Source organism: Phalacrocorax aristotelis, chromosome 10 (assembly GCF_949628215.1).
Source record: "Phalacrocorax aristotelis chromosome 10, bGulAri2.1, whole genome shotgun sequence".
NCBI lineage: Eukaryota > Metazoa > Chordata > Aves > Suliformes > Phalacrocoracidae > Phalacrocorax > Phalacrocorax aristotelis.
The window spans coordinates 22,305,537-22,333,078 of NC_134285.1; the positions used below are offsets into that span (position 1 = coordinate 22,305,537).

At 39.0% G+C, this 27,542-nt stretch overlaps 1 protein-coding gene across 5 annotated transcripts in view; it reads right to left on the reverse strand.

Annotated features, from left to right (window-relative positions):
* SIPA1L1 (signal induced proliferation associated 1 like 1) overlaps nt 1-27,542 on the reverse strand; it is a 232,340-nt gene that overhangs the window by 15,238 nt on the left and 189,560 nt on the right. For 4 of the 5 annotated variants that reach the window (XM_075105742.1, XM_075105739.1, XM_075105740.1 and 1 more), the window contains 5 exons: nt 25,131-25,409; nt 15,578-15,727; nt 10,454-10,578; nt 7,511-7,629; nt 4,624-5,063 (listed from right to left, as the gene is read on the reverse strand). In XM_075105742.1, coding sequence (XP_074961843.1) covers nt 4,624-5,063; nt 7,511-7,629; nt 10,454-10,578; nt 15,578-15,727; nt 25,131-25,409 — 1,113 coding nt within the window. The remainder of the gene's footprint in view (nt 1-4,623; nt 5,064-7,510; nt 7,630-10,453; nt 10,579-15,577; nt 15,728-25,130; nt 25,410-27,542) is intronic. The other variant, XM_075105743.1, reaches the window with a different exon arrangement.

Consider the following 27,542-nt stretch of genomic DNA (forward strand, 5'->3'; position numbering starts at 1 on the left):
CCCATATGTATGCAAATCAAATGACAATAATACAGATTTTGTATTATAGAATTGTTTTTTCCTTCCCTCCACCTGTATATTTGAAAGGCCTTTTCAGAAGATGGCAGATTGCGAAAATATGGGAAGAGATTTTCCTATCCATCAAGCCCATATATCTGGTGCTGCACATGACAACCTTTGTATTTGCAACACATACAAGTAAACATAATTTATAGCAAGAAAGCAGAGAAAAATAAGAGCTAGGGGAAGAGGCAGGATATTTCTCTTCGTTTCCCCTTCTCTCTTCTTCTTCAATACTAAAATAAAACTCCTACGTGTGCCAAGTAAACCAGCCCATCTGTGAGGCATCACCACCGCAAAATTAAACCACCAAGATCTGGGGAAGATGCACATCTTTAAAGCAAACATGTGGGGCTTCCCCCCCACCCTCTCGTTTTTGCCCCCTTCTAAATACACTCAGGAAGTGGAGAAGTCTTTTACTTCAGTGTAGGAAAAGGGAAGTTCAGATCACATCTCAGAATTCTTTCATCCATCAGGCAGTTCTCAAGGAAGTGCTAGTTATGCGAAAACGTCCTTGATAAAGACCAGTAACAACTCATAGATAGGCTGGTAGTGTTGAACCTTAATGTCACTAGGCAAAGAGGGTATCCTCTATGTAAAATGTATAGACAAAATGAATATGTATATATAATATAATTTTTTCTTATGTACCATATTGCATATACACATTGTGTATTTTAAGTATCATTACCTTAATATTTATTAGAATATGTATCAAATAATAGATGCCAAGGGCAGCCTGGCAAATAAGCAAGAAAATTAGCGTACAATTTAAAATACATTTTTTTAAAAAAAATGTATTGCATACTTTGAGCCGGGGTTTTACAATACAGTATTTTGGGAGGATTTTCTGCCTCAGGAACTAGGTACAGAACTGTGGATATGACTGAAGCTTTTCACCCTACAAGTAAACACAAGCAGGTCAATAGAATACTGACAGATAAAGAGACACACTTGTCAACAGAGGGTGTATTTGGAGAGCAAAAGGCTTTGGATAAACTCTGGAAAAACCAAATTGGAGCTAGAACTCTATGGTAGCAGTGGGAAGTTATTAAGAGTATTTGACACCGAGAAGCATGCAGAGGATTCCTCATCCTGTAACTGACACTTGGACCAGCTTGATTATACCAGGAAGAAAGTCAGTCATATTCTCAGGGCACAGAGATAGCCACTGTTGGTGCCTCACCTCCCTCCTCAGGAGGGGATGCCAAGGATTAAGGAAAAATTCATATACTATATGACAAAATATGAAAAAGATACTTGATTGGAAATAGCCGTGATTTTCCTTTTAGTTTTGGTAAGAGGACCATAAGAAACCATACAGTTTAGGTGGAAACGGAAGTTTGATTTTATTTGTTTCCTAGGGAATTCATGCCATCAGTGCATATGGCTTCATTTAATGACATTCAGCTATAATGATTCTGTATAATTACTGGCCTACATAATGCAGTTCTCCTGGGATGCTATGAGAAATCTGCACAATCATCAGGAAGGACTTTGGGAATGGGGGCGTAGAAGAAAAATAAAACGCAGCCAGAAGCTCTACTGTGAAAGTTAATCACTATAATTTACATTTTGCCACCAATTCTCAGGTACAAGTTCTTTTATGCACCATCAAATGATCTGAACACTAATTATCGCTCCTGTCTTCTACAGACACAAACAGTTTAATTTGTGGTTATTTTCTTTTCTTTTGTCACCGAGTTCTTTTTAGGGCCAAACTCCTTTTCTTCCTGTGCAGAAACACGACTCTAAAGACGTTACAGATGTTCTGGCATCCACAGGCAAAAGGTAAAAAAAAGTGAGGAGCAAGGAAGGATAACAACTTAGAAACTGATAGAGACACACACCAATTAAGCCGCTCATTTATCATGAAAAGTAGCCTGTTCAGAATCACCCTTTAGTCTCCCCTCCCTCACCTCCTTGAAGGCAGCAGCTGTGGTTACATTTTGGAAGGGCCAGTCAAAGAAGCCTCCAGCTCCAAGCTGTTGTGCCTCCATAAGAAGAGCTAGGGGTGAGTTGGGAGCAAACAGCTGGAGCCAGGGTCTCCTTAGCTCAGCACTGCTGTTCAGTGTGTAACCACCAACTGAGGATGCCATGAGAAACAAAATGAAAGCTTTTTAGCCCAGACTCTGCCTTTGCTTTACTGTGAGGCATCAAACAGATGTTCTATTCTTCAAAAGTAAGAAATAAAAAAGGATCACAAGTCAGTCTGTTTTCTCTCTGCCAAAATAAAAAATGTGGATGTGAGGGTTGCAGTATTTCTCAAGTATCGTGCCCCATGTGTTCTACAAATTGCTACTACTCCTCTTTGCAAAGGGCTACATTTTTAACATCTGATTTTTTAAAATGTAATTGGAAAAAACCCCAACTCTTTTCTTCAGCACAAAGCCTAGGAAACCTTTATCTGGAAATTTCAGTAACAGCCCAAAGAAACCACGGAGAAAATAATTTCAGTATCATCAGAGAAACATCATGTAAATTAATCCAAATCAACCAGAAAAAATACCAAGTTTGGAGACACAATGCTATCATATAATAAATAATGAGACAACCACCCAGACTTAAGTTTGCAATCAAGTTGCATAGTATATCCATAGAAGGCAAAGATGAGAGCTGTCAGGCTATGCCCGCCCTCTGAAGATATGTTTATTTCTATTAAATTTTCTCGGCTTTTCTATTGAACTAACCCTATGTGGTGCTCAGAAGAGAAAGCCAGAACCTCAGATATACAAAGATGTGTCTCTCTACAATTATCTGAAAGGAGGTTGTAGTGAGGTTTACTTTCAGTTTACTGAAAGAGCGGTCAGGCATTGGCACAGGCTGCCCAGAGAGATGCTGGAGTCACCATCCCTGGAGGTGTTAAAAAAATGCGTAGATGTAGCACTTCAGGACATGGTTTAGGAGGCCTGGGGGTGTTGGGTTGATGGTTGGACTTGATGATCCTGGAGGTCTTTTCCAACCCTAATGATTCTGTGATTCTAAGATGCCATTGCCATTAGGCACACCTTCACAATAAAGCTTCCAAGAGTTACATTTAAGTTTTACAGGCTTGCATCACTTCTGGAAAAAAATCCTTCCATATGGAAATGCTACTGACAACTTTATTACATTCAGCATTTTGTGCAAGAATCTCACATTTAATGCTATTGCCAGCTACATTCAGACAAGTACCACAGAACATGTGGTATATTCTCATGGATGTTAAAAAAATGTATATAAACATGCTTGTCTTAAACTAAAAGGGATAAAACTGTAGATAACTACCATAAAGATTTTTACCTTCAGGAATGGGGCACGTTGCCCAAAATCTAAGTAAACCCCTCCACATAGTGCTTTCTAAAGACTTGCTCGCATCCTTCATACATACATAGCTACTAAAAACACCAGTCTCAAAGAGCTGGGTGGGATTTATACCAACTGAGTATGAGCTTTAGTGGCCAAAAGAGGCCAACCAAGAGAGGCAGAAAACCAGAGCAGGACCACCATTAATAGATTACTTAGTCAAAATTACCGTGACAAAGTACATAGAGACCATTCACTGCGTTACAGTCTCTATGACAACCCCTATTTGCAGCTACTGTATGAGGAGTTGTTAAAACTGTCTGATAAACACCTAGCCTCGCATAAATGTAGCTTTGCTCAAAACAATTGGCAAAAATTGCTTCAGACTTCCAGCCTGTAGGTATTTTAGCTGCACATTCTAAGCAGATGTGCCTTAAGAATAAAAATGCAACAGTCAGGCTCCAGAAGGCCAACCAATTATGATGATCACCCATTCTCCTTGAAAGAGCTGTGGGGATTTTTTTCTTGTTGCTAGTATGACAGTATGAGTATTTTTCAAAAAGTGCACTGAATACTTCTTGGGAAACAGGTTAGGAAAATGGTATAAACTATTTTCTGCTTCCAGCAGCTCTAACTATGAAGCGGGTATCTTCCATCTGAGGTGTTCCAGCACATTATACACATACTTGATATTGCCAATTTTGCAAGTCGCAAAACTGAGGCAGAGAAGGAAGGTGACTGTAATGTGTCATCCCCCCAAGCTTCCAGCCAAATGAGATTAAAATCTACATGCCAGCACTCTTGAGCAACTTTCTCTGAGTCTTGATCGTACTGACTGCGAGCAGATTTCTAAACAAAAAGACTGGGGAAAAAATGCAAAAACACCCTTTTGCAAGACAGAAGAACCTCATTAAACACCCATATTAACTATTATGTACATTAATAAAATGGCTGATCTCCGTTCTGATCCATACATGAACTGCAGCTCTTGCAAGATATTCCTTATAAACACATCAGACATGCCTGTCTTATGTTAGTTTAGTAGCAGCAGTATGGAATACGCTCTCAAAGACATTCTTTAGTATTATAAGCAGTAGCAGATACAAAGACTAAAGGCGGTCTTTTTTTTCAAGCATTCTGGACAGTGAGATCTTTCAAAACACTGGTTAACTTAAGTAGAAACCTCTCTTCAACATCCAGTTCTCACTTTTGATAGGCTAAAGAATGAGAATGGGAAATCAGTGTGGAGCGGTCAGTCTTGTAAGAGGTGAAAATTACCTTGTATGCGAGACAGCATCACTAAGACTATAAGCACTGTTCTCCCTCGTTAGAGGATTGGAAGCTGGTTGACTCTTGCTGTGAATATCCAGGCTCAGCGAAGACTCGGTCTTTCGGTCTATGTGGGTCTCTTTTTCCAATGTCCTGTCTGCAATGGAGACCACTTCGCTGGAGCTATGCCACAGCGGTGCCACTTTCTCCTTTGTCAGCCCCGTACGGGGAGATGTTGCCGCTCCCAGGGAGGCAGTGCTGCCGTGGCTAGGTCCGTAGGAAGTGGTATCTATGCCGCTATCAGCTGAGGTCCCTTGAAGGTAGTTGTAGCTGTTCAGCTCTGATTCGGTGCGCTCTCCACTGTCATACCATTTCTCATCACTGTGAGCACTGGAGGCATTGCTGGAGAGAGTATTGCTGCTGGAATGGCTGGAGTAGTGGCTGTCAGACTACAGAAGAAACAACAATCCAAAAAACCCACACTCATAAGTTTATTTCAGAATTATGGCAATAAAGAGGAGGAGGAAATTAACCATTGCAGGAGTCACCATGGCACAATAGGAGCTCTTCTACCTTGAGGTCCTGGATAGCAACATGGAGGAGTTCATAATAAACTCTAAAAACGTCATTCTAGCACAATGCATGTGCTTTGTTCTGGGTGCACATAAAAAGCTTTCATACGGATTTAGAAGCCATGTCTTAACTATTCAGGGAAAGCCAGAGCTGTTTGTATGTTGTCCCAAAGTACTTTACACTGTTTCCTTTCAAGGACAGTTCTGCTCAGCACAGCCCAAAGAGATTGGCTGAGCTGTGCAGACTTTGACTTGGTTTATAACTACTATAATTAAAAGTATCCTAATTTTAAGACTTGAACATTTTAGAACATGAAACATAATTAATCCACAGAAAGTTCACATTTATTTTAATACTCCAATTGCCTATCTAAAGGTTAAATTAGGGCAAAATAACCACTGCTCTTTCTACCCTTTGTAGTAGGGTATATTTCCTCCTCAGCAGGAGTGTCCTTTGCAAATTACCACTGAAATGCCATTTAACTAATCTGAAATTGTTTTCCAAAAGGCAAAATTGCAAGGATGGAAGCTTTAATGCAATGCTTTGAAATTGTCCCATCCGGGCGTGCCAGTGCCTGGCTGGCTTGTGTGTTCTGTCCTTGGTTACAGCCAGCTGTTATGAAGAAACCGAATGCCCTCAATTCCATAGCGGGCATTGGTGGAATATCCCATTAGAGGAAAGATTTCTTGCCATACACTCAGCGTTGCTTAGCAGCTCACCTACCTTTGGGGTATTTACATCCATCTGAATTCCGTAAATTTAGTTTCCATCTATAGAATTTATCTATGTTCTGATCATCTATATCATCAGAACTGAAGCAGTTTTTCAGTAGGCCATGGACTTTTTTGGTGACCTGATGGCCCAGGAATGAAGGAAGGGACAGAAAGGAGACTTACAACCACCTTTCCTAATTGTCTACCCCATGAGTTTTGCCAAACAGGCACAGGCCGAAATCCCAGCCAAATATAAAAGATTAGATACTGTTTCTGTTTTCACTGGAAAAGGGGAAAACCAGAGAACGGATGTATACACAGAGCCAGAAATTTCAGTATCCCCATTTCTTACTATACTAAAGCAAGAATTGACAGAAAAACAGGAGGAATATTAAGTTGATCTGGACTCCTGGTTGTCTCCAACTAAAGTAGCCTCTTTCCTTAGGAACTGCATCACTGGCCCCCATCTGTCTACACAATAAAGATTTAATTTAACAATGACTAAATGAGAGGAACTCAAGCATTAGTAATTCCAGTGCTACACTTTGCACACAAGCTAGTGAGTTTTGTATGACGTCATTAAAGGGTCAAATACATCGAAGGGAAAACAGGTCCATCTGAATATAAAGACCAGTTTGTGCTAAGAATAAGACGACAGGTGTGGTGTTCTTGGTTTTTTGGGTGTGGTTATTTTTAAATAATAAAGATCTGTTGTTATGAATTAATAACCGCAACACTGCCCATTGTATTGAAAGAGGAGTGCTAGTAAGCAGGAGTAAATAACAGGAACGAATTAAAGGCTTTCTCACACCTGAATAAATGCAACTAATACTTTCAGTATAATCACACAACACAACTCCATATTTTAGGTGATTGTACAAAAAAATAAAACCCCCAAGTGATGCAGCTTATTGGGTAATTTGAAGTTTAAAGGGCGGGGTTTTTTTTGAGTCTAGTGACTTAAATAATTTAAGACATTTTAAATTTATGAACATTACTGCATTTATCTGTCTCTCTGTATGTAAATCAGGAAGTGACACCAAAAAGGTGTGAATATCGAACTCTGCAGAGACAGAAAGGCAGAATTTACCATTTAGACACTAAACAGAAATAAAACAAAAACAATTTTCTTCAGCGGGATTCCAACAGACCTTTTAGACCCGTGTGCACGGGAGGCTATAGGAAGGTAGTTACACCAGATGAGGAAAGTGAAGAAAATACAAAACCAAAAGCAAAATCACTATTCTGTTTCAAAGCAGTAGCTTTTTGAGTGTTGCATTATAAAATATATTAGTAAACTAAGTCTCACATGTGAGGCCTAGGAATAGCTTTGCAAACTCCCACAGATCTACTTATCACAAGACAACAGAAAAGACGTTGCTGTTCAACTGGCAACAGATCATTATTAACTAATAAATTTTTCTGTAGGATCCAGGAAACAACAGGTCTGCTCTACTGCTTCCTCCATGTTCTAGTATGCAACAGGGCTTGAGGATTTTTTTTCTTTTTTTTTTTTTAACTGGCAAATATAACTTTGAATGACACTTGGTATCATGAACTTGTGGAGCAAGAGCAAAACAATAAATAATTCCTTTTTTTGGATAACTTACATGACCCTGCTTATTTGGAGACAAGTGAACCACAGGATCCTGTCTCATCAGTCTTCCACTGGGGCTTTCTCTGAAGGATGGCAGTACTTTTGATACTGCTGGGAGATGGCATGTTGGTTCTGCAATACAGCACACAATGATGTATTGAAGAGCGTAAGCAGTGCGACAAACTAAGAAAATGTTTAATCAATTTTTACACTGCTATTTTTCCAATACTACTATAAGCCAAAAACTTTGGATATTTAATATGAAATTCCTTCCAAATAATAACGAAAAACCAACATCCCTTATTGTGACAAAGCACAGGTAAGTGAGGGCCCATTCCTGCCTGGCGTAAATCAGTATGACTTCATGAAAAACCAGCAGCCACCATCCTGGCTTTTATCAGAACCACCTGAAGGGTATCATGCCCCTATTGTCCAACAGTACCGTATCAGAGCATTAAAACAGTGAAATATTAATTTTCACAGTGTATTACAGAATCACAGGTTGGAAGGGACCTCAGAGATCATCTAGTCCTGATGCTACATCTCGATATGTACACTGCCTGTGGACAAGAGATTAAAGATCCACATTTCCTTAAATTGTATTTTAGGCAAGGCAGGACAACAGCAAAATTCTACAGCAATCACTGAAATGAGCACATTTTCCCCAGTACAACTACTACAAATATTTCTTGCCAAAGTTAAAGTGAGTTAAATAAACATTTTCTAATTGAAGAGACAGGGAAAATCTGTTGAAATCACAGTATTCCCGTAAAAATTCATGGCTGTGAATGTGGAAACTGCATATATATACACAAGAAAGGAATATGAAACTAAACCAGACAAAAGTGGACAGAATTCAAATGACTCATCTTACGTGGACACTCACAGAAGTGCTCTTTGCCAATTAAGCTTATTTTTCCTAGGAGATAACTATGGAGGTCTAGAGGGCCTTCAGACACAGCCCTTCAGGCGGGTAATTGCCTTCTCAGAGCACAAGGTCAGTATTTTAAAAGAACCTTAGTTGTAACTTTTTATCTGTAGCTTCTCTCCTGAGGCTATGCAATATTCTGCACTTCTAAAAATGCTGCTTTTAGGCAGAATATGTGCTTAGGAGTATCAGCTACCTAACAGTACCCATGGTAATTAGCAGTGCTTTAAAGCTTTCCCCAACACAGCTATAGTTTGCTCGTCTTGATCTGCAGCATTACCAGCTTTTTAAAAAACAAATTTAGAAGTTAATACTACTACTGCTACTAATAATACTGCTACTAATAATAGTAGTACTTGATTTCCCCTGCCAAGGAGTAACAAGCAGTTTTGGTGCAAAAATAACAAAGATCTCCTGTAGCTAAGAATGGGCCAGGAAAGAGTGAGTGTGTCTCACTGCACCTAATGCCTTATTTACCTTGAGACAGATTATCCCAAGTGGAAATGTGCTTATTTGGCATAGAACCAAACTTCTGCCTAGATTCACCAGACTGGCAAGAAAGCCTCCAGTCAGAGGTGAAGCTTCCAACTGCAACTTTATGAGTGCAGGACAACACACAAGAGATAAACTACAGGGATTATGTATCAGTAGGCATTTTCAGCCTTTGCCAAATGCTGGAGCCATCTCTTCTGCCACACTTTTCCTGTTCTTTTTGGTCTTATTTATTTATTTTGCTAATAAGGTGACACCTGACACTGTACAACAGAACTTCCTGGCAGCTCCACTCACTGCCAGCATCAACACCCAACTGTTGGTTTGCAGAAGTAATGCTGAGCAAAAAGATCAGTTTTACATGTGTCGTTACCATCACAACAATACCAAAACGTATGTGATTAAAAATCATTCTGTCAAAATGAGATGTGCAGATCAGTATAATCACAGCTTTTTAGTGAGAAGCATGGGGGGAGTTGTGAGAGAGGGACTGACAGATGGCTTCAATAACAAGGCGCAGCCCACTGAAGTTGTGAAGGTACGCGAACAAAGTACATCTCCACAACTCGAGGCTGGCATTTGCCTTAAACTTCTGATTTCACTGAACCTTATTCTGTGTTCAACACTAGCTCATTTATATAGAACAAAAGCTGTGATGCAGTGAAATGATGATCTAGATGTGCAATAGAAAAAAAAATGTGGAATTGTTTAATCTATGGTAACAAAGTTAGAAAAAAAAAACCACAGTCTAGCAATCTTGTCCATGGCCATCAGGTTGGATCAATGCCGTTTGTAGACAGGACATTTCCACTGGTGTCAATCTCAAGTCAAGCCACAGCTGTAGCAAGGAGGTCTATGTGCAAAAACTTCAAATGAAGGCTTAACAATGCCAATTCTCAGTACCCAGCTGTTTTATGTAGTTCATACGTTCCCTCAGCTGACAGCTTAATTGCCGAGTGCAATGAAAATGTATACACTGGTGGAAGGAGATTACCAAGCTACAGTTTTACTTTACGATTTAAACTTTAATTGCATTTTTTCTATTTTTTACATGGTATTTTTATAGCTTCAATGATCAAACTATCAATTTGCAATTATATAGCACCGTTTGAAAAGGAGCATCACAAGCACTTTAGACAAACTAAGCAAAAATTAAACTAAGCCAAGTCACTCGGGAGAGTAGGCGAGTTCAAGCAAGTCCTCAACAGCAAAACAAATTAATAAGTGTGTCTACCCAACTGCTTCTAAAAAGACAGAGTGTTTAAGGGTAAGAGCATTAAGGCAGATTTAATCCCACAATCAAATGAAGAACTGAAATCAGTTCTTCCTCAGGTGATACTCACAGGTCTCAAGGAAATAGACTGCAGAAGCTGGTATATGCTCCAGACCTAATTATTCATCTTGATGAACATGATTAACTTTCAAAGACACTGAAAACACAGTGCTTAAGAGGGTTGTCTCTCTGCGTGGAGAAGTATTGCCAAAGTCACCTTGTGGTTAGCACCACTTGTTCATTGTAAAGAATTAATTACCTACCCATCTGGTCAGCGATACTATCCTCACTCCTTTGCCAGCTGGGTGTGGATTTGCCGCTACCACCCGTATCTGATTGCGTGTTCTGCCTGTCAATGGAAGCAGGGGATCTACGGCTAATTCCAAACCTGTTGTAACACCCCAAAAAACAAAGCAGATAATGATTTTAAATACGTACAAATCTCACAGAAAGGGAAAAGAACACTTTTAAGAAGCTAGTGTCAAAACTACAGGGCAGAGCAATGCATAGCACAACGGCTTGGGGGATTTATAAGGATTTTCCATTTAATTTTTGTGGCAGCTCCAGGAATTATTTAGTACCTTTAATGTGTATGATTACAGTACACGTTAATTAATTGAGCATCTTTGATAAAGAACATCCAGTTACAGTGCATACAATTAAAAAACCAGACCCAAAACATCCACAAATAAAATTTAGTTTTCATTTACATAGATGTTTACATGGAAAGGTGACCAGACTGTTACATGGTTACAGAAGATTGACCGCAATGAGTAAAACTTAAAAGTTTGGATAAAAGCCACATAGGGAAATGAGATGCGTTTACTGGGAAAAGATTTCAGTGATGCATCCTTTTAACTAGGAAAGTACGACCCCAATTTAGTCAAAGTGAGCGTAAGAAAGTGTGCTGGGACAATCCACTTTCCTGGGTTCTAAGCAAAAGACCGTTAAGGTCATACCTAGGTGAAGCAGACACATATGCGAACAACACAGATTCATTTGGGGCAATATTACACTGCCAAACATTTTAATGAAGAGTTTATAAAGGTGACTGTATTGGTTACGGACTCCTCAAACCTGGAAGGTCTAAATCCTGTAAATTATGAATTATTGGATCACAAAATTATTTGAGTTTACTAGTGTAAACTAAAATACAGGCGAAGGAAAGCAGTGATCAAGTATATCTATTGCTGTAGAAGAAAGCATACAGAGTTCAATGGACTTTTTGTAAATCCTGCTAGATTAGTCAGATGGATTTTGGAAAGCTCAGAGAGAACAAGCAAACTCAAGGAGAACATTATAATGACAAAGGAGACGCACTGTGCCTCTGGGCCATACCGACGTCTACATGCATTATACACCTAGAAGTTTGTAAGAATTACATCAGTAATTCTGTGTTGCTTATGTATAATTTGTAAGTCTGTAAGAATTATAGCTGGGTTCAGAATTTGCAAATCAATCATTAAGAATTCATCAAGAATAATGCATTTCTGAGTTGTTGGTTTGTTGTTTTTTTTTTTTTCCAAATTAGTCATACCCTGAAGGAAAAAAATGTTACCAAAAGTCTAGATGTACAGAGTAACACCCAAAAGAATTACAAGCTGATATATTCTCTATCAACGAGTTTCACTAGCTCTAAGTGTCTAACATAATAACAGAAAATAAAATACCTCACACTGTGCTTTCTACCCACTCTACTAGCTACGGACTGCCCCAAACAGCCTCCAGCGTAAACCAGACATCTGCCAATCTATCAGAACAAGCTCAATATGGTTACCCATTTTGAAAGTTTATGTACCTATTAACTCAAATGAACCCACCAAAGAAACACCACATGATGCGGAGCAACAAAATCCCACTCGTATCCTTAAACAAGCAGCTGGAACGTGTGTGTACAGGCAGCACAGCTCCAAAATGTCACATTTTGAAACTTGGGCCTTCTAAATTTTACCCAGACATGACCCTACTTCCCTTTTGTTCACCACTCCCTGGTACAGCCGACACATGGTTTGATGAAGTGAAGAACACCTGGATAGATCTGCCTTCCAAAAGCAAACAATTTAAATTGAAATTGCATTGTGTGAGTAATGCTTTTTCTTTTCTATCCACATGGACTAGCTAGGATGTCACTTAATCAAATACCTAAATTAAACATGATGAATTCAATACCAATTTGATAGATGCATAACAAGTCTAAACACAACATTCCAAATGCTGATTGATTCTGTAAACACTGATCTGAGTTAATTTCCAAACTTTTAAGACTTGTGAAGTATTTCGGGAAGAATATCTTTTCATGACAAAACAATTAGAAGTTGGTATCTAAAAGAAAAAGCCAAAACCCCACGAACCCTTGGTGTGATGAAGTTGCGTTGTATCAATATTATACTGTCTACGCGTTGTCCTCTTACCTAAACCCCATAATGTTCATATGTATAAAAGCAGTCAGTTTTGCATTTGACAGATATTATGATGTGGGACCTTTTTTCAAGATTAGAGATACAAAACACCGTGTTGCTAATTTTATTTCACTAAAATCACTGCTTTATAATTAAGCAGCAAGAAATTTCTTCAGATTTCCTTTTTTTTTTTTTTTTCTACATGGCTATTTAAAAGCAGGAATAATAAATGCAAGTGGCACTATATTCTATGCTGCTTAAATATATGGCCCATTAGGGTATGTAGGAACAAACCCAGAAAACTTGAAGGAGAAATCAATCTGGATTAAAAGAACAGGGAAATTGTTTAAATACAACTTTTTTTTACGTATGTCATAAGAGGAAACTCATTATGTTGGTATTTTCAAATTCCATTTTTACATGCTATAATAATTTATTACATATACATACCTTTGTGTAAACACGGGATAAGGATACGACAAACTCATTTATACAGCAAGACCAATCTGGACATTCTTGAAGGCAGTGAACTGTTTGCCTATAACCCGCTCAGGATATGGACCAATAATGTAGAAGAGGCACCAGTTACTGCTCTTACTGATGTGTGACAGAGGCTGGACTCACACCCATGCTTCCAGTCATTTAAGTTTCACAAACTTTCCAAATCTGTCATATCATGCAACAAGAAAGAAATGTATACACAAATTATGCAGTTGAGATTTCCTGCACTGCGAAGTCTCAGGGACTGGCGTACCGAGAGCACACTGGAGCATCACCTCAGGAAGGTTACCTTCAGGACATGGTGCCCCCTCAGCTACGTACCTACTCCAGCCCATCCTTCTCTCCAACATCTGAGCAACTGAATGCTACATCCCTCCCCTATTTAACAACGTATACGGGTTAATCACTGATCAGCTCTACCTGGTACACTGAACGTCACTACAGAGCTGCCCTGAACCTGGTGTCTCAGATGAATCTCAACAGAAGATGCACATGGAACTGCAATGATTTTTAGTTACGTGACAGACATTACTTTGCTTATGAAGGCAAGGGAAAGTTTCCTCTATAATTACATTTTTCATGCTTTCCATTAGCCTGGTAGAAAATATTTGGAAAGTCCCGAGTAAAGATGATTCATGTGTACAAGGACAGTAGGGGAGGCAAAGTGCTTTTCCTACAAGAATATAACATAATTGTCAAATAATTGGGGTTTAATAAGAGGTCTTTTTTTTTAAAAAGCGTCCAGTAAGGAACATGCAAAGTTCTTGTATTGATTACTACTTTAATTACTACATTTAAACAGCGTTTCCTTGCACCAAAGCTTTAAAGCTTCAAAACCAAAAAGACTGTACATACAAAGTTTCTAGGACACATCTCTGCTGAACTTGCAAAACTCTCAAAGAATGCTGTAGTGAACATATGTGTATAATTAACTTGAAAGATGGAAAAGCGTTGGGATGGGTGCTGGTGCGCTCTGAGGCCAATTCAAAACAAAAACCCCAGCGTGTCTGAAAATCCCTTCCTACTCAAGCAGTTATGGATATGAAGGTCCAAGGACACATGCCAGCAATACCTTTTTTGTAGACCAAATGACATAGTTGGAAAAAAGCAGGAAAGATATTGGGACTACAAGCTGCTCTTCAGAGTTCAAGGCACCTCAAAAGTGCTGCTGGCGTGAATGAGCCAGGACGTATGCAGTGTATAAAGAGGTTAAGTGCTTCTTCCAGCTGCAGAGCTCTGGACACGCTTCTATATTAGTTTCCCTACAGCAAAGTTTAATGGCTTTAGAGCAAATGTCCTAATGTCAGTAAGACATATGCACAAACTTAAATAATGACCTGAACAGGCCTGATAGTGTCATGAATCAAAGCCTTCAGGAAGGCAGGCAGCAGAGAAGAGATGGCCCCTTCAGAAAACCTCAGACTGAGCTGCCAGGAGGAGGACAGGGAGGACAGGTCTTCAGTGCCCTGGCACAAGAAGCAGCACTTGTCCAAACACATGCTCAGAGCAGCGTTCTCTGGGCTGACGCAGAACATTGTCCCCTTACAGACACCTAAACAGGCAAACGACAGTGCCTTGTGCTCGGCAGTTCTTGACAGTGGTATTTAATCTTAGTAATAATATATTTTTTAAAATAGAGAAAATGATACTTCTACTTTATAGAAGACCCAAACCAGAATGAATTACACACAGTGACCTGCAATGTACTCAAGACGACTTCAGAGGGAAGCTTTGCAGCGTGAACTATCAGCTGTTTTGCCCCTTTGTCTTTTCTATAGGAAGTAATTTGGAGTGTGGCAGACAGCTCTCCTGCTACCAATTATTTCTTCCCTACTTGGAGATGCTTGATTTATTGCTCCTTTCAGTGCTCTCTGAAAACGATACAGATTTAATTTCTTCCTCTGCAAGTTGCCACTTACATTGACACTGGGTCACTTCAGAGACTTTGAAGATTTCTGCAAAGTTGGAAGTGAGCACTTTAAAACAGGATGACTGTGAATATGTGAAAAAGATGCTAGCTGTGGATTACTTAGCCCTCTTGTGCCTACACATCTGAGGTCTTAGTTGCACTCAACACTACTTTGCTTCAACTATCAGCATAGACTGCGCAGTCCCACACCTATTACTTATTTTATTTTAGAATCTAAACCTGTGAAATGAAGCAATTTGCAACATGAAACCAGTACATTTAATGAAGATTTAAAAATACATAAAGGTCCCTTTGTATAGTAACCTGAGCAGTTGTAGATTAGGATCAGAGAGGGAGGTTAGGTCGCAAAGGGAAGAGGTAGCAACAAGGGATTTTTAAAACTGACTTTTTCAAGAAGCATGACAGTGGAATTTGAAAACAAACATGTTTTAATGCACGTGAACAACAGCTGACAGGAGGCTGCATAAGCACTCCTTTAGTTTAATATACATTACAACAAACGGAACAGAGAACAAAAAACCTGCCTAAAAAGAATATGAATAAAGTCTGGTGCCTACCCTTCTGGCATAGATTTTTGTCTGTACGTGCCCCCACCAGAGCCAGTCTCACTTGAGGATGACAAGTTGCTTGGAGAATTACGGCACTGTTGCGATCTTGCTAAGGCGATGGATGAAACTGTGACGTAGACATCAGAACCGGGAGACAACCTGCTCAGAGCAAACAAACCACGCAAATCAGTGATATCGAACAGCAGTACCATAGCGCAAAGCATGATGGACAACGTTGTGCAGATTGTCACACCAGCAAAGAACGTGGCGTTATGTAGACAGAAATGGAGTCAGTTGAAGGATCAGACATTTTCCCCTTATCAATCTGCTGGAAACCATGGAAAATCAGCTGGATGCAAGGGAGTAAATGAAGAGAGGCAAGCATGGGAGGGAAATCCCAGCATGCACTAGGAAAACAACCCAGTTTCTGAAGTCCTGATTTGTTTTTACAGATCGCTCGTAAGGAATAATGAAGCATGACATTCCTCACCCAAATACCAAACAGAACAAAATATTTCTAATTCTTAAAACAAACTTTTGCCTGGAATTTAAACTAACTGAAGTGAGCTGTCTGTGCAAAGCCTTCCAAAAGTATCAAGCTCATCTCTCTGCCACCAAAGTTGTCCAACATTAAATCACAAGGACTAAAATATGTTATTTATAAATACCCTAAAATCCCCCCTAAAAACTTAACATTCTAATATAAAACTATCTCGACATATCAGAACTCTGTTTGAAAATACACACCTGAGCCATATGAAGCCTTCTCCTGCTGGAGTCACCGTACAGCAAATAAACGGGCTAGAATTGCAACACATGCACCTGGGCAGAATGGCTGGAAGGAGCAGCCTTATACTGCTCAACTCGTATGTCCTGTTCTGTAGTTGAGGGCCTTTTTAGACCATTTTCGGCTTTGTGCATTTTGTTTCCCAAACTCCAACCAAATTCACTACTGCTAACTCATTTTTTGTTCTACTCAGAGGTGACTGAAGCCATCCAGAACTTCTGCAGTGATTTAAGTGGAGTTCAAATTACGCTATCCATGAACATCAAAATCCAACTGTGAACAGAAACCTTTACTCATTTTAACTAGGAAAAATACTGCAACTTACAAAAGTTAAATAGCAATTTAACTTAACGTTTCAAAAATGCGTATTGACTTCAGTGAAACACAGAGATAGTTGCCTCGGTATACAGCTTGGGTCCGGGGATTTACAAGATCTTAGTCTAGCCAATTATAGAATCATAGAATTATTAAGGTTGGAAAAGACCTCTAGGATCATCAAGTCCAACCATCAACCCCTTAATCTATATCAGTAAAGGACTGGCAGATTTTAATCAGCTCTCGCCCCAATACTGTAAGAACTTTTAAAGGTCAAAAGCTCTTTTGAAAATGAAAAAAGCGTTGCACTGATTAACATTACTTATGTATGTGTATATAGCCTAACTGTGTGTGTGTGTGCATGTATATCTCTCTCAAATGTGCATGTCCTGCTTAGTACTTTGCAAAAAAAAAAACAACCCAACAAACCAGTAAACTAACAAAATCTTAAAATGGAAGGAGCAGTACGACCGGACCAAACATCTGGATCATCTGGAATGTCATAAAATGCATATACCTAATAGTAACTCTTTTTCCCAGACAAGAAAGGAATGATCCAATGCCTGACCGTCACAAGTACCACACCAAATCTAGTAATTCCTTTCCAGCCTACCGAATTGAATTGAATTCACCTCACATTTATCAAGTGACAATTCTGAAATATTTGACTGCAAAGAATACAGTTCAAGAGTTAGAAACCTGGGGAGCCACGACCCAAGTAGTTCATTTTCCCAGTGGCACTCTTAAAAAAAAGAGGGGAAAAAACCCCCAAGAAAACAAAAAACAAAACCAAAAAACCTAGTTCCACCAACAAAAATAAGTGCTTTTGATAGCATTCACCCATCTATATGGACACACACATTCAAACCCAGTTATGCTTGCAGAGCAATACACAGTTTAAAAGCATGACCTTTTTTCCCCAATACTAAATTAGAATTTATGGCAAGGAAACCAATTACTTCTTAAATAATTTCTGTAAAATGATTTCCTGTTGGAAAATGCTTACATTTTCACTTCAGATTCAGCAATGCCTTTTCTTTACTTCCCAGGCCTTACCAAAAAGCGACAGCACTATTCAGAAGGAACATCGAAATTTCAGGACTATGTCATAGAGTTATAACTCATCTACAAAGATGAAAGACCTCAAGGGCAAACAAAATTGGATTACAAGTGTGGTCCGAACAACAGCAATGAACCAGACAGGTAGGACATCCTATTATTTAAAGCAGCAGCACATTTTGTTGGCACAGTTCACAATAACACTAAAAAACATTAATAGTGAAAGACGTTTCATTTTATGTGAAAGAGATAAATAAGACAAAAGAACTTTAGAGTAAATTAGTTCAAACTGACTTTCTGAGCTGTTTTGAAACCTGTTGATGAAAGCTACTTCCCAGGACAAAAGGAGCATTGTGTTAGCAGTATGCCCCTATAGTTATGATATTCCCTGCTTGTCTTTCATTTATAATTAAAACCCAAACTAAAACAAGCTATTATCTATTTCAAAAGAGAGCTTTAAGAAGAAATTCCAAAATGGTTTAGTGCATGGTCCCATAATTGAATTTAAAAATGGGCCAAGCGTCCATTGCATTAAACATATACAATTACGTTGCAGTCAACTGAATGGGGATTATACCGTGCATGATTTAGTTCTAACAGATCGAGTTCATCCTGAAAGGACTGGTAGAGTCTTGCCAAGTATGGGAAGAAAATCATCTTTTGTGAAGGCAGTGAATGGGATGGGCGAACATTTGTTTTGTTTAGTATGACAACACAGACATTGAAAGCATTCATCTTGCTCTTAATAAATTAATTTCCATGTCATTAGCTGTAATTTTCCCCATGTGTTCAGTATGCATAGGTATGTAATATACACATCATAAGAAAAATGTCAGCCTAGCACGCTTTGTGCCCATGGCAGTCTTTGGTATATGATCATACCCAGGTGCCTTCTCCCTTAGCACCTCTGCCCCGTGTACTTTTATTTTGTGCTACAACTTCTGCAAGAGCTGCACAGCTCAGAAGTGAAGGAGGTGCAGGCTGGCAGAGAGAAAGGATGGCCTTATAATCAAGCCATTTTAGTGCTGATTTAGCAAACTGAATTGTTATCTTGCACTTGCTGCAGCACTCCAATATGACCGCTGGCATATTCGTTAAAGAAAATTTTTCATTCATTGTCACTAATTGCGAGTTTCTCAAAGGCCTTATTTGATTCCAAGGCCCGATTTACTTCTGAGCTGAAAACTTACCAAAGCAGCTGAAGTCAACTGGAGCTATAATTTGAATATATAAAATATTAACAATGCTAGGCACACTTCCAAATATGAGATGCCCAAAATAAGACACAGCAGATGATTAGAACATAATTTCTCTCTCTACCTTTGTTCTTAATCTGAAGAAGGCCACAGACATTTCTTCTCACATAAGAGTTTTGAAAATTAAGTTTAATTAATACCCATGAAGCATTCAGAATCTATAGTAATGGGTGCCACTGTAAAGCTTAGAGGAGAATTAATAATTGGATCTTTACAGCAGGATTTGAATGCCATCCAGTAAATAAGGGATGGAGTAATGAAGAGGAAAATAAAAGTTTTAAATAGCTCTTCTTCAATGAGCTGCATCCACTGTGTGAACTGAATGAGGCAGATGTCCTCTGTTAAAAGAAATTCTTGTCATTTCATCAAAGTAAGTATTGGAAAATACAATTACTCAACAGTTCTGAATAAAATTGCACAGCAAATCTTAATTCTGGCATGCTTACCTTCCATGTATTTGATTTTTGCATTCCAAATAATACTGCAGAATGTGACAGTGCTCGGAAAACACTGACTCAACGCTCTCATGTTAAAAAAGAAAGCAAACCATTCAAAAAAGGGAAAAAGAACAATCAGCAATTCTGGGGAAGGGGACAGCAAATGAAACAGAAAATGCAATTATGCTATCGTATTGTACCTTCTCACATCACACCCTACACCTGCTTGAATATTTTTCTTCAATTTGATCATCACATTTCAGAAAACATGTATTATAACAAGAAAAGATACAGAGGCAGGCAACAGGACAACCAGAGGTGCAGAACGGCTTCCAGATGAAGAAACACTGACTAGGCTATATGGCTCTGGAGATTATAGAGAATTTTAGCCTACCTGCCTCAACCCATCCAAACATGAATTATATTGGATCAAGCAAACAAAATGATTATTTGTTAGCTGTCACAACAAAAGAACAAGTAGGAGACCTGGAACTATCAAAAGGCCAACTAGCAGGCACCTGGATGAAGAGATACCATCCACAGCTGTTAAACACAGCTGTGCATTCTGCTCCTGGGACCTTAAACTGCAGCCAGCCAGGAGACTGTCGGACCTGGTAAGGAGACTTCCTTTATACTTTTAAGCATTTCTCCTGCTTTCCCCTGGTCCCTGCTGATAGCCACTGTCAAACAAGAGAAACCAATTCTTGACGTGACACAGCATGGCTCTTCTCACATGTTTTTGGAACACGAGAGTTTGGCCATACAGCCAGGTGTACCAACAAACCTTTGATTTTCCACTGCTACATCCAGCTCTAGGTCCTGGTGCCAGCAGGGAACGCATAATACATAACCTCGTGTTAGTACATGTTTTAATTTGAAGAAGGTTATGAAAACTTGAAAATAACAAATCCTCAAACCCTGTGAGGTAGGCAACGTGTGTGCTACAATGCTTACTTGACAGGGGGCAAGGTGAGCACAGACCTCTGCTTGTTTGTATTAGGAAAAAGTCACTAATCCAAGCCAAGCGGCAGCAGATTAGGATTTCTATGTAACAGGGGAACAGTTTAAAGCAGAATCGATCTGCAGGAGCTAACCTATTATCTGTGCCAGCAGTAGTTTCTGACACATGCTTCTGATCGCACGCAAGCATCGTGCAAAGAAACATGAAGTTTTAGGGCAAGACTGTCCTCCAAAGTCCTCAGTAAGATTTAAAACCAGCCTTTACGAATATTTTTCTAATACTTCCATACTGTGGAATTCTACAGCCAGTGCTTGACTGCAGTCACGCTGTAATTCAGTTTTCTGTTTGGTTTAAAATATTGACTGTGCTTAGGTATTTTCTAGTTAGAGCCTTGAGGTTTCATCCAGTGCAGTACTGAACTGCACTCCGAAGTGCACGAATCCAGCAGCATGCTTCACCCACTGGTTTTCACACTTTTTAATTGTTTGTTGAAGGAAGTTTTAGTTAAGACTGGTTCCAGTTTATGATAAATTGATTAAGAAGAGGTTATCATCTAACACTATCTCATCTCCTTTCCCTGCATATTTTTTTTTCTTAATTCGTGTCTGGAAACCAAGTGTACAAAATAAAAACTGAAAATTGGGAGGGGAAAAAAAAACCCCAACCCTATCAAGCTCTAAAATTACACCTTTTCCAGTAACATTAGCTCTGGCATACTTCACATATATTTGGTTTATTGTTGTTTTCCTTCATGTATCAATCTGATATTTATTTTGGATTATAGGCTATATAGTGTCCTGTGTGGACTAATTAATGTTTGAAAGAAGCCATAGCTTGGAATTTATTGCATTTGTGTATTAGATTTTTCAGTCTTAATGTTGCAGTAACATGAGAGATTTATTTTAAGATTTATAAGGATTTGAGTTCTTTTTCCTACCTACAAATACGCACATCGATCATGAATATATTCAAGGACCCAGGATACTATGACAAACGGGAGAATTTAAGTGTAAAAGCTAGTGAGTTGGATATATGAAGACAATCCAGTAAGGGCAAACTTAAGTACTCTGCTAGTTAGGCACAGGCATCTGCCTTCTCACAATCAGGGATTGTCAGGCAAGCTACCCTCCCACCTACAGGAGCAGTCTCCATAGGGAGGGCAAGATGTTCTTATGTACCTGAAATGAAATGCTCCTGTTCTCAGGACAGGTAATGCAGTTTTTCATTATCTTTAAACATAGTTAAATGGACTAAAGTGAAAAATTAACAAGGGTAAAAAAATAGCACTTTGTACTCAGAGGGAAACACTTGTCTGTTAAGCTGGTTTTGTTTAAAATAAGTCCCTTAAATCTTCAGTTTTTTTTTCTAAATACTTAAGATAACTCATGGATTTATTGCTGATATGTTACCATTAAAATGAGTACCATGTCAGGTCTGACACGTCAGAAATATTACAATGCCTCTATTTCATTCTTTGAAATCCCACCAGTGGGAGCTACAGTAACAATGGTACTGACCTTCTGTGGTCCTGGGCAACTGCTATCAGCGCTAGTTCCAAAAATCACCTCTGATTCAGAGCTCAAAGAGCCACATGGATCAATTTAATATGTGTTTCTTAGCTGTCACACCCCTTAAAACATGGATCACAAGTTACAGACCCGTTTCTAACGCAGAATGAGATCTGCCATCACTGTCACTGAACCTGGCTCAATGAAGGAAGAATGTGCAGTCAAAAGGCAGGAGCACAGGGATAAACGCCAGCTCCAGTCTCAAAACAACGAAGTATTAAGATCAGTCAAACATCAGCAAGTCTGAACTGTGGCTCAGCACCACAGAAACACAAGTGATAAAGCTAGTGATATATAGACCACAACCAAAGATTAAAATTGAGCTTACAGCTGTAATTGAGTACTGAAATTATTTACTGATGCTGATCTTCAGAGGGAAGTTTCCAGCCCCACAGACACTTAGGCAGTACCTTCTTTTCAAAAGTGCAGCTCTAATGGTATTAAGGAAATCGAGGATATCTGTACTGCTTTGCTAATGAGCCATAATGACAGGTGCTTTTTTCTAAAACCCCTTAAAATTTCCCTACAGAACATAAATACTGCAGAAGGAGACACTGATGTAGGCACCTTGCATACAGTGGGGTCATGTTAATGATCACATTAATTAGGGGCCCTTTCTGGATCCCAGGGACCACCAGTATAGATGCCGGTACAATGACCCTTGGTCCTCCATTTCTCTGAGAGCTGAACAAAGAACAAATGGTAGGGAGCAAAGCACAGCGGGGCATCATCGCTCCTACCTGCACCAGAAACACACACAGATCCCAGCACCTCCTGGCAGGAGATCTTTATGAAGCTGATGAAAGTTAGCAGTGAAAAATTGAGACAGCAGTTAAGAGGGCTATGAAAAGTCTCATCTTTGTTGATTCTAGAGATTTTACACAATAATAATAGAAGTATCTGAGCTTCCCCAAAAGCAAAGCTTTCTTTTACCATGCAGAGAAAACACAAATGAGTCTTGGAGAAACCTTATCAGTTTGGGTTTGGTTCCCGCCGCCCCCCTGCCCAGTCTTTAAAATGACAAAAATGTATTTTTCTTCACTCTAACTGGAAACATGTTAAAGTTACACAGCTGCTGTTATATTTAAATTTGATCCAGCCAAGACTAACGTGTTTAGCAGACCAGAAAGATAAGAGAGAAAACGTATTTCAGGCATCCAAAAATATTCCCAGGCAAACTTAAAAGCTACTTTGATAATATACTTTTAAGGATGAAAAGATCCAATAGAACCCTTTTTGAATAATAATAATAATAATAATATTAATAATATTATTAATAATAATAATAATAATAATAATATACTTAAAAGAATATCTAGAGCAGAAAAACCCCAGCTACATGCCTTGAAAATGAAGGAAATGGAAAGTCAAAGTTTCACTATTTGAAAACAAATACTGAGTATGTGGAAATGTAGTTTTCACTTTGCAAACGTCTGTCAGGCCGTAACTCCCCTCTAGAAGCAGCCAGTGACTGAATAAATCTTGGATGCTTTATGTGTGCGATGTTGCCCACATAGGATTTTATGCACAAGAAAAACACAGTTGTTAATACCCTGTCCCTCAGTGCAGCCAACGGCTGCCTCTCCTCAGCATGAGTCATGGAAGAGCCAACTCGAGACCCTAGACAAAATTCTTTGGTTAATACCATGAAGAGATGGAAGTGTCTGAAAAAAAACCCAGCAACTCAACCAAATCTGATCTTCTGCCACTGCCTTAGACTTTGCCTACATATTACTGTGCCTTCTGTAATTACAGAGTGAGACTCTACAACAACTGCAGAGAACAAACAAACCCAACGCCCCAACTCCTATTCCTTCAAATTCAGCATCAGCTTCTCTTCAGCTGTAACAGGCAGACACGGCCTGACGCCATGCAATTTTTGTGTTAGTCCAAGTATTCGTTAGAGAGTGAAGTCCAGTGTCTCACTGGCTGCTACAACCTTTTTCACAGACTATCTTACCAGGTTGTCTGTGAAGTTATTAGCACTTTCAGTGGTGTAAATTTTCTTTTACAACTCACACTGATGGGAGCTTTAATTACACATCTATTGAGCTTACATAAAGCTACAACTGGGGAGGCACTCCCTAATCATACTATGTAGTATGTATGATCATATGTATGTATAGTATGATAGAGTCTAACGAAAAAGTAAGAAAATGCAGTCCTTACCAACTATTATAATTTTTTAACAAGGTGTCCTACACAGAAGTTACAGTTTCACCTTGGTAGCTCCTCGGTCTTGGCTGTACCATCTTCAAACTTTTTTTTTTTTAAATCCCCAGTTCTTCAGAATGTAGCAAATGCTTTACGTGAATTCATTAGAACTCTCTTTAAATTTTCTACAATATGCATCTGATGGCCACTGCTTCATACTTTTTGGCAACGTAAAGCACGATCAGAATCTGTCTACGGCTTTTTCTTTAGGAATTGTTGAAAATAAGAAATAGAAGCTACAAGCTTGTTTCCGTCAACAGGTCTCTTTGTAAATACAGAGACAGTGACAGACTTGTGTAGATAATCAAAACAATGACAGTTCATTTCAATACTATCAAATACATCTTTTTCCACGAATGAATGAAAATACCGTGACAGGATGTGCCTGACACCTTTATCTTAATAACAATTGTTTCTTGTTTAAAAAAACCAAAATGACAAAAAACCCCCAAAACCACCCTGGCAAAATGCAAACTTAAAACAACCTCTTCTCTAGCCTAAAAAGTTCAAAAACTCCCCAATCAGATACATTTCCTTTCTGCGCTTGTCAGAATTCTCATGCTAAACACCCCGTTAGGAAGCCTTGGGAGCTTCAGGCGATTCCATCAAGCCTATAAAGAAGCTACAATTTTTATTTACTTCTTCAAAATGCAGAAGTTCAAGAACACTTAGATCTAAAACTTTGATTGTACATCTAAAACTTAAATAACAATACAGCAGTTTTAGAATACCATCCAACACAGGGAAAGATAGCCTCACAATCCCGTAACGCTTCATTTTGTGGTTAATCATGCCAGGAAAAGTATTTCCTTTTGGCTAATGTTTCGCTTATATTTAGGTTGCTTTTTGACTAATTAAAACCAAGATTAAAAGCAGTCTCCATATACTTAGATAAATCTACTGTGTGTCTTTCCAGACAAGACGCTAAGCAGCAATAAAAAGCCCTTTGTGAAGAAGACGCATACCTCCGGCTCTCCAACGGGCGCCCATCACTAGAGATGCTTCGGGGGATGTTGGCTGCTCGTTCTGGTGGTGCCATTTTCCCATCTCCTTTCCCAGAGCCAATCCTAGATGTTACCGGACTTTGTATTTGGGATGGTACCTGAGCCATGTGAGGTCCCTGTCCTTTGCTTGCATTTCGCTGCCATTTGTTATTATTTCTGAAGGGAAATTTGAATTCATACGACATTCCTTCATTCACTTTGTATTCCATCACTGGCATACGGTAGTTTTCTGAAGAACTCCTGGAAATGAAGAAATTTAACATGCTGCTATAAAAAATAAAATAAATATATCCTGGTCCCAGGGGGAGAAATCTGAAGACAGAAGCTGAATCAATTCTATGAAACAGTAAATGTAAGATTTTTCTTTTTAGAAACATATATTTAACAAATTTTGATATTCTTCATCTAATCACTGGGTTATAAAAGTTGAAAATCTGCTAGAAGGGTATCTCCCCTTCCTAATTTAAAAAAGTCATGGCTTTTAGAACTTACCTGCACCCAGACAAATAAGACCTGAAATGTTTGGTCTTTTTGAGATAAATCTTTCTGATGCACAGACAGCCACGAAAAGACAAAACTCCTACAAAATCATGTATTACACTTCCTTTCGGACATCTTTGGCTTTGGAGTACCTCAGCTGATAAAATTTGCACATTATGAAAACAGAACACTTGCTAAAAATTGTAGATGCCAAGCCCAAAAGATGCCCTTTTCTTCCTGAGGATGTGCAGGAGCAGGACAGAATAAAAATTGGAGTAAAACAGGAGATAAGCTAATGCAGTCCATGTAAGATGCAGGGCAAACTTCTGCATACATTTAAAATGAGAGATTTGGAAAGTAGATGTGATCTTCAGCTTTGATGAGGATAATTTTGGTAGTTCTCTTGACAAATGTATATACCTCTACCTAAGTGATTTTTTTTTGTTGTGATGACTTTGTTTACCTACTCACATCATTATCTAATGGGAAGGAAAAATAAACAGTTAGTGCAAAACTTTCTACTTCTAGCTCTTACTCTAAGTGATCACACCATTAGTGCTGAGAAATAGCGATATCTTTTCCCAGCTAAAATACAAAACAAAACAGGTAACTTGTTATCTGGCTGTGCTGACATTAGCAAGTTGTGCAGTTTAATAGGAGCAGACAAAGTGAAACAGGCCGTGCTGAGCTCTGGCTCTCCTCAGTACACGCATTTTGTGGTTTTACTTTGGCCTACCCTCCGACCTTGACCTGCAAATAAACAAGCAGTTGGAAGGCACGAGGTGTGCTTCTGAAGCACAGGTAGTTCAGCTTCATCTGAAAGGAAATGTTTGCGTGCTCCCAGGCAACTCTGATGTGAACCACAGCATGGTAGATGGGGCTCATCAGGAGATTTGTTTGCAAACTGTACTCACAACCGAACTAAAATCTTGACACCCTTGTTTTTCTTTTTCTCCTCATGTTTTGTGTCTCTGCTATTCTCTCCGTAGTGATTACGTACTTTAGTAGTTTGAGTTGCTCCTTTTTTTTTCAGACATAGTTACAGTTTAAGAAGCAAGAACACAATTTCCTCTTGCTGCTGTGTCCTTTACTTCAAGGTCAGCAATCAGTCCACTAAATGAGCTCAGTGGCAATGTTTTAATGACCATATTTTAGCAGAGATATAATCATAACAAGGCCTGCCTCTGTGTAGGGCATTAGATTGTGAATATTTCTGTGTATCTGGATATGTTTTTGTATCTGCTACTGACATGGTACATGTGCCTGTTGGCAAGTCATCTTATCTAACTGCACTGCTGCTCCTCCTCCAACTTCATGCCAATCAATGCAGAACTCATCTTCATTTTAGTTATGTCTGTACAAGCTACTGTAGTAGAAATACTAAATGACCTCCAGAGGACACAACAAAAGGACTCCCATTTTGGAAAACTGATTGCCAAAAGACAAATTGCTTTGCACAAAGATTTAAGTCAAGTCTTTAGTAATATATGTAGGATAGCTACAAATTCAAGACACAGTTCCTAAACCTTAATGATTTGGGATACAGCAAGCAGGATGAAAGTTGCTTTATGAAATTTTATAACTAGCCAATCACTCACCATGAACATTTGCTCATCACGAGACAACAAAACTCACTGATGCCAAGTACAGTATTTCAAAAAGTGCAGTAATTTCTCTTCCTGCCGTGGGTTTGGATACACTAAAGCTAAGGCTGCTTTTGGCTGTACTTAATTTAGCTCAGGAATAATAGGATCTGTGCTTTCCACACAGATTTTTCTGCTCTAATCCTTCTGCTACAATTGCAGCTGAACTTTCCATTTGCTGGGGCTACTAAATACTGTACAAAAGCTTTCAAATACCTCATGGGTGACCTTATGCCACTGCTCATTTTAA